At 39.4% G+C, this 8,590-nt stretch overlaps 1 protein-coding gene across 1 annotated transcript; it reads right to left on the reverse strand.

Moving 5' to 3' along the window:
* Positions 1-4,260: 4,260 nt before the first annotated feature.
* On the reverse strand, positions 4,261-6,838 carry s100b (S100 calcium binding protein, beta (neural)). Its single transcript, XM_056370859.1, has 3 exons — positions 6,704-6,838; positions 5,893-6,048; positions 4,261-5,653 (listed from the first exon to the last, which is right to left on the reverse strand). The coding sequence occupies exons 2-3, from the start codon at positions 6,028-6,030 to the stop codon at positions 5,507-5,509; spliced, it is 285 nt and encodes a 94-aa protein (XP_056226834.1). The 5' UTR covers positions 6,031-6,048; positions 6,704-6,838; the 3' UTR covers positions 4,261-5,506.
* Between the last annotated feature and the right edge of the window lie 1,752 nt (positions 6,839-8,590).

Consider the following 8,590-nt stretch of genomic DNA (forward strand, 5'->3'; position numbering starts at 1 on the left):
ATTAAGGCTGCAATGTTTCCATCGTCCAGGTGGGCGTCTGTAAAGACATAAAATGAATTGAAAAATGGATTAAAAGCAGCTTTCATTCCTTCTTTCATTTACTCATTAATTTTCTGTTTATCCACCTTTCTAAAACATAATCCTTGGAAACAGCATCTTGTTTCCTAAAACACCAAGTGGCTCCACTTATCCAAACTCGTGTTGTGCAGCCAAACTGAGTGAATGATTTGTACTGAGGGTTGACAGACTCATATTTAAAACTCTAACGTTTTAAATGATACCAGATGAAAGTGAATCATCTTAAAAGTGATGGATGTAACTGTCTGATATTAGATAAAATCAAGTGAGTAAAAGATTAGGTTGAAATATTAAATCCTCCAGCAGAGTTTGTATTTGGGGAAAAAAAGGTTCATGAACTCTGTAGGAACAAATGCCACAAAGCTCCTTTCAACACCAGCAAGAGCCCAGAAGAGAATTTCTAAAAAAGAAGAAATCAAAATTAGCTTTTTTCTCAACTCTGTTCCTGCAGGAACATTTTTTTAAATTCTCTTTCCTTTTGATGTTTGAGTTTGTAGTTTGTCTCAGTCTGCAGATTCTCAGCCCTGAACCACCACAGACATGTAGTGTCACAGGATTTTGTTTTTCAACTTACTTCTTTTATATATATATATATATATATATTATATATATATATATATATATATTGTCTCCACTCAGAATCCAACCATGCATGGTATTCAAACAACCACTGTTTATTTTAGAGCCTCGGTGTGAGAGCTTGACTCATCCTGCACATGTTTACACATCATAATATCATCATAAAGTTTCACATCACACCCTACAAACAAACAGCAGTGCTGCAGAGGATCTCTACTTAACAGTGAGAAAAGAAGGCCACTATGAAACCAGCATATGTAAAAGCTGATATAATTAAAGTCTTAAATATTCAAAATGAAATAAGAGCTCTGTTTAGTCAACTTGATTCATGGAGATACTGTGAATAAATGAACGTCTTGATGTATCAGGCCAAAGCAAACACAGCTGCTATTGGCTTTGACTCTAAACTTTTTATCAAGAAAAATCTTTAAAAAAAAAGCTAAATCAAGCCGCCTTAAAATCCCTCTACAAAGTTTATACAAGGATTTAAAAGTGGATGTTGGATGTTGCATTTAGGTGTTTTTGGTCAGTAGAATGGACTGAACCTTCCTTGTGGCAAAATCAGTTAATTATACAGCATTGGATAATTACAGATTTTACAGCGTTATAGAGACAAAAAAAGGCTCCTGTACATTACTGTAAAATTTAAAAATACAGCTTTTTTATTGCATTGCCCAATTACATGAACAACTAACTGAAATACTGTAAGATACCAGTAAAAATGACAGACATTTATTGACCATAAATCTGCCAGTTAGTTAAAGTGAAATTGGATGATTTGGAAACAAAATTCTGCTGCCAATCAAATGATCAATCAATAGACTCAATCTACTCTATTCATATAATAATAATAATAGTGCCTTCGCTTTTTGCTTTTATCGTTCATCAAACAGTTTCAGAGAAAATCCGCCTCCTGCTACACTTCGGGTTGTTCTTGTAACTTGAACGCAGCCTTATAGTTTAGTTTAATGTGCAAAAACGTGCTTGGAAACCAGGGCCAGTGGGTATCAGTGTGTCAGCCGTTATCTCCACAGCGACAGACCCTGGAGGCTCCTTCCCATGCTCCTCTCTGATAAGACACTCCCTGCTAAGCACACACGCACGCACACACACACACACACACACACACACCTCAGCCGGTCCGAAAACACTTGCAGTGTCTGAGGAATGTAACTTAACAAAAAGTTCAGACTTCCTCCTTTGATCACATATTGAAATATCAAAGTGTTTGTGCTGCATCCGTCTAAAACATCAGTTTTTGTATTGAGGTCTGACTAAACGATCTACAGCCACACATTGCCGCTAATATTTTGCTATAAAATTATATTTTACTGTATTATTTATTCAGTTTTGGTCACTCGGCGATGGCGACTTTAGTCTATCCAGTAGACAGAAACGATGTAGATTCCATAGGGTTTTTGAACGCCTCTTTTTAATTCATTAGTTTTAAGGAAATACACTTTTTTTTCTTTCTTGCCAAGACTTAGTTGAGAAGATCGACGCCACTCTCATGTCTGTATGGTTCACACGAAGCTACAGTGAGCAGCTGGTTAGCTTAGCTTAGCATAAAGACTGTTCATGAAGCTGGTATCTAACTCTCAATCCTTTAAAGGAGTTACATTATCACATACGTGTACGTACCGTTTTCCCAGGGCACGACCTTTGGAGGAGAAGAAGAAGTAAATATTTCCTTTAATGTCAAACCTGGATGGGGAGTAGGCGTGAGAACGTCCATGCTGATGTCAACCTGAACAGAGAAAACATATTTTTCGTCGTGGGGATGCCAAATGGTGTCTTATGGTGGAGAGGAAAAATCTGGGGATCATCCAAGCCCTCAGGATTCATCCTCTGGGGACCATGAATGTCTGTACAAAAGTTTCATGGAAATGTGTCCAGCAGTTGTCCAGATGTTAAAGGCTGGAAGTTTTACAGTTTTTCTCCTGCAATTAATTAAACAGGATCCTCCTTAAAATGATCAGTGTCGAGACAGTTGAGTTCTCTGCAAGATGAAAACCTGAATCTAAACTAAAGATTTATAATCATCAGGGGTAAACCAACAAAACCACCAATATCATCCTTTAAACTTCCTAATTAACAAGCAGCTCCAAATATATCAGGATACGCTGCCTCTCTTACAAAAATGTAACTAAAATAATGTTTTAAAGGGGAGCGGGGAACTTATGGCCTCTGGTTATACAGACTGAATCATGACCTCAGGGGAACGACAGCAAAATGGAACAAAAGTGTCAGTGTTTGTCTCAATAACAAGAGTCATGCTTCAGAAAACAGCTGTTAATGTGAAATCGACTAAACATACAGATTTTTATTCTGTTGATCCAGAGCTTCATCACCTCAGGATTAAATCTGCACTTTCCTCACGCTTCTTTTTTTCATTAATTAAGATTGCAGCAGGAGCTAATTCTACATATATAACTTTTAAAATAAGCAAACTGAAAACATGGGCAGCAAAGTTATGTTCAGTGAAGATACAGGACTTTATCAGCATTAGTTGACAGATTAGAGGCTGATTTCTTAATGTGATGCAGTGAAAACAAAGGGGCAACAGCTGCAAGTGGCTGTCACTGTGGATGCAGCTTGTTCTGATAAACACAGTCACAATGCATAAAGTAAACTATCACAAACATTTGAATAAAAGAAACTTAACATCAACAAAACATTAACCTTTCATTTAAAAGGTTAAAAAACTCACCAGTTCTGAGAATCTGCAGTCAGCTCCTCACTCACCAAGAAGAAGAAACACAACAGAGCATATGCTAGACAACTCAAACACACACACCCACACCCACCCACACACACACACACACACACACACACACACACGCAATCACACAATCACACACACATACAGATGGGTGTGGTGTCAGTCCCCAGGGTCGGGATCTGTTCCCCAGCCGGCCAATAGCGAGGCTGACTCCTCCTCTCTGATGCTAAACAACCTGCAGATGTCTGAAACTGTGCAGCTGACAACGCCTCTTACATCATATGTACACACACACACACACTCACACACACACACACACACACACACACACACACACACACACACACACTGTTTATACTGTGTTTAATAATCTTACCTTCAGCCTATTTATTAATATAGAGCGTGTTATCAACTGTTAGTGGTTTCCTACATTTCCCAGAATGCCTTAGGACAACAACCAGAGATAAATGTTTTGCAATCTGTTTTACTATGCCTATTTAAACAGTGGATTACTGCCTGGTTGCGTCTCAGCTCTGGAGGCCAAAACGAGACTTGTAAAATTTCACAGTCAGAAAGTCATAAAAATAATTAATTAATTAAAAATATGTAAAATATAATGTAAACTTTTATCATCTGCATATGTTAAAACTTACAGAGCAAGAAGGTGGTACATTTTGTCTCGATCGCTCTGTGATTACTAACACATCCAGACTGTTGATTTTTGAATGAAACTGAGAAATAATATTCTCTTATCAAACTGATGTAGGTATTAATTATTAATTATATTTATATTTTAACATGGCTTAGGTGTATCTGTCCCATCATTAAACATTTGACCGAGCTGTAGCTGTATCTCATAAAAACATCCACAAACTCAGTGACACATTTCATAATTTAATTCATTTCACATCACCAACATCAAAACAAACCAGCGCTCCACATTTCAAAATACACATTGTCACGTCATCAGACAAACTCTTCTGTTTTATTAACAGTTTTAGAGCTATCATCCATGTTTTCTTTGCATGTACATGTTTCTTAAATTTGTTTTCTAGATTGTTTTCTACTGAATCTAACAGGATCAAACCTGCAGCAGAAGCAGGGAGGGAAACTCGTCTACAGGCAACAGCAGACTAGACGTTTGGAAGGTCTCATGTCTCAAATAGTTGTCGTTATTTATTTACCTAAATATGAAGTCAAAAGATTTTCCAAAAAGAGCCTCTGGGCAAGAAATAAAGCAAAACAAGAGCAAAGGGCAATTATCAGCCACTTAAATTATTTTACAAGCCCAGTAGAACTTTCCAGCCACATCCAAAACCTACCAGCCAGTTGCTTTTATTTAATTATTTTTAAAATCTGCCATTTCTTAAAATAATATAACAGTTGGTAAACCCCTAAATTGTGGCCTCCAAAGTGGCAGCTAGATTAACTAAAACTCAAAGTCATTCTGAAACTGTTTCTCGCACAGGTGTTGCTAATTAGCTGGTTGATCGCCACGGTGATGAGTGGAGGGTGAGTGAACTTGTTGGCCGTTTCCAAAGTAAGTGGCTGAAACTCAGAAGCCATTTTTGAATCTTTCACTAGCCAATCTAATGTTTTTAATATAAGAACTAACTTTTAAAGTTTGAGTCAGCTATTTTATGTCAAACTTTTCAAACAGTCGCCTCTAGATAGTGGATTGATTTGTGCGGCTGCTACAGCCAAGTAGCTAGTTAGCCACTCTGCTTTTAAAAAGCACATAAATAAAAAGTTACAAGCTGAACTTCTGCAGCCAACTGGAGCTCTTAACATCTGTCTGACGTGTGAAATGTTGTTAAGGAATTTCAACTACTTTAATTAAGTGGTAGACTTTTAGAAATCAGTGGCTAGTTCTGTAACGAGCTTCGTGGTGATGCCAAATCTCAGCTTTCAAAGTGATGTAGATATTGATGAAGAATAGAAAATGGTAGGATCGCTACGACTAAGCTGAGGACGAGACTGGACTGTTTGTCAGCCACCAGCCAACCTGACCCATAGTCTTTTGGCTGCTGGCTGGAGTTGTGTTTTCCCACCCTGCGCTGCTCTGAAGGCATCATCGGCAGGTTGCTAGGCTTAACTGCTTCTTTATAATTTACTGTAGCTCCCCCCTTACTCGTCCTCATGCTCGAAAAACTCGTGGCAACAGACGGTAACCACGGAGATGAATGTCATGAACTCCTGGAAGTCACACTCGGCGTCGCCGTCAGTGTCCAGGCTTTCCATCAGGCTGTCCAGCGTGGCCTGGTCTTTCACATGCTGCAGGGGGGGGGGGGGGGGGGGGGGGGGGGGGGGGGGGGGGGGGAGGTCAGATCAGGACAAATACAATGACAGAGAGAAAACTAAACATGTTGGGATGAAAACACAACTCGATTCAAATTAGCTGGTATCAGTTCAGATCGTATTATTGAATCATAATATGAAGTATTTCCATCTTTTGAGACTTTTCTGCAGTGCTGGAGCTTCTCGCCACAGACCCGGATCTCTCGGTGTCTTACCGCCATCAGCTCCGGCAGCTCATCGTGAAGCAGGTCCTTCAGCTCGCTCTTCTTCAGCTTGTGTTTGTCTCCTTCTCTCTCTGAATACTTCTGAAATACTGCAATGATGGTGGCCATCGAGGTCTCCAGGTCAGTCATCGTCACCTGTCTTTTCACCTTCGACATTCAGATGAACAAAGAATTCAGGATTGACTTGCTGTTACACTCTCCAGTGGTAAAATCCTGGATTGTTAAGTATCAGTTTTTATCTGAAGATAATGTAATGGTGCAGAAAAAGTTAAATTACTTTAATTTGTGAAAGAAAAGTCAAGATTTCTTGCTTTTCCTGTTGTCTTTGACATTTATAATCAGCACATTATTATCTGGTTGCACCATTTTGTGTTACAGATATTAACTAAAAACCTGTGACAGATGGTATCCATTTCAAAATAGCAGCTGCAAAAATAGTTAAAATTCTGACTTATTAATATTTAAGTTGCTTGTATTGATTGGTTGCCATGAAATGAAAATCATTAATAACTAAAAACAACCCACACTAACCATAGAGAATACAAATCAGCTTCATCAACTGAAACAAATATCTTTACTTTTCCGTGTATACTACTTCCAAAATATTTTTTATCAGCATGACAGTGCAGAAAAGTGCCTCATTCACTTAAGTCACTATATAAGATATAATATATAAAAAAAAACTTCATATGTGGTATTGAAAAACTTAAGATTATTAAAAATATTTTATCAGATCTTTTGGCACAATACAAAGCCCAATTTCTCTTTTCTCCCGTAATTAAAAAAAAGCTGATGACCTTACCTCAGGGTTAGTGCAGGCAGCTGTGTGTTGTGTATCCAGAGAGTGGAGGCTGAGGATGGACAGCAGCCTTTATACTGTGGCAGTGTGGTGGGTGGTGGTGTGGAGGCTGCAGCGCTGAGGTCAGCCAACCTGTCAATCAAACTGCCGACCAATCCCGTCCGTCCACCTTCACTCACTCCACTGCAACTCTGCACTAACCAGCACCGATGGGCCTGTCTCACTCACTTCTAGACATTGTTGAAATTTAAAATGATAGTTTAATGTTACAGGATGTCTTATTTTGAAAGGATTGAGGACTTTTCAAGATTTGAAAGTAAGATATAAGATTTCAACTTTCACTCACACACTCGGGTTCAGTATCTTGCCCAATAAACCGGGGACTGGAAACGCCGGGAATCGAGCTTCCAACCTTCTGGTTAGAGGATAACTCACTCTACCTCCTGAGCCACAGCCAACACAACTAGTGCAACAACTACTGGGTATATTGTCATGCAATTTATCCAGACGTTCATGGTTGCCTGAGGATGCATCCTAATGAATTATGGGACTTTTCCTCCAATGCCACCATCAGGTCGACACTTGAATTTTTGCAATACTTTGGTTCATGAACAAATACCTGCAAATCAGCTATGTTTAGTGCTAATTACCAAATGTTCGCATGTTAACATGCTAAGCTAAGATGGTGAACATTACCTGCTAAACATCAGCATGGTTAGTGGTGTCACTGTGAGCATGTTAGCATGCTAACAGGAATGAAACAACTACAGAACAAATAACTTGACATTGAAATAGATTTTAACCATCTACCCTGTCAGTTGTCACGCCTTCTGCTGTTCATTAAGACACACATGAAGCTGTTTATTAATGTAATTTAACTCATAAAATGGATAACTTAGAGGAGGAGCAGCAGGTCTTTTCTAGTTGAGATATATTTACCAAAACCTTGCCAAGCACCTCAACTAATTAAGTTTCAATGAGATGAACAAACAAGCGTAAATGCGCCAAACGCCTCCCCGTGTGTCTCTGTCCGTTCATCATGGATCGTATACCATCTATCTGTGGTCCCCCTTTGATCCAGATCTGCCTCTCCTCGTTGTGTTGGGGCATCTGCTGGGCGACAAAGGCCCCGTTTCAGAGGAAGCGGATGGCCGTGCATGTTAATGAAGACGTTCTTTTCACTGTTGATGTTGGCCAGACGTGTGCCCTCCGCAGCCCAGAGAGAGCTCACAAACACGACAGCTGCTCCGGCCAAACGGGCTGAAGTTGACATGTCCCAGTGCCAGGTTTCTGCTCCAAAACTGAGGGGATTTCTTTAAAAGACAAAAAAAGAAATACATATGAGGTTTAGTCAGTATCATTAGGTAATATATTTTACACAACATCTTCAACAAGTCTTCCAACCTGAACTGTATAGGTTGTTTTTTTAACCCTCTGTTACGACCCATAGGAGTGTTTTCCTGAAATAGCATCCAGGCGTACCGGACGGTGATTGTCATGGTTACAATAATAAACACGCGGACTGTACCGATAGCGGCGTACCAAACTGTGTCACCATGGTTAGTATAATAACTGTGATGGCTTGGTTAAGTTTAGGAAAAGAGTTTTGTTTAAATTAACTACTTCCTTTCCATTACACAAATCATTGTTGTCATGGTTACAATTTAAAGAGCTAGTTTTACATAGGAGTCGAACACTGCTCTCCTGTGTCATTCCTGTTCCTTGTTGACCCATCCATCCACCACAACCTGCTCCTGATGTGGACTTTGTCGCTCTATACTTTCACTGCACTTTCCCCTTTGCTCCTGTCATAATCACTGTGACCACGAGATGTCGCCTAGCAACAATACGTAACTATGGGCCATAATAACCTGCTGCACAAGACGACCT

This window comes from Seriola aureovittata, chromosome 24, assembly GCF_021018895.1.
Source record: "Seriola aureovittata isolate HTS-2021-v1 ecotype China chromosome 24, ASM2101889v1, whole genome shotgun sequence".
NCBI lineage: Eukaryota > Metazoa > Chordata > Actinopteri > Carangiformes > Carangidae > Seriola > Seriola aureovittata.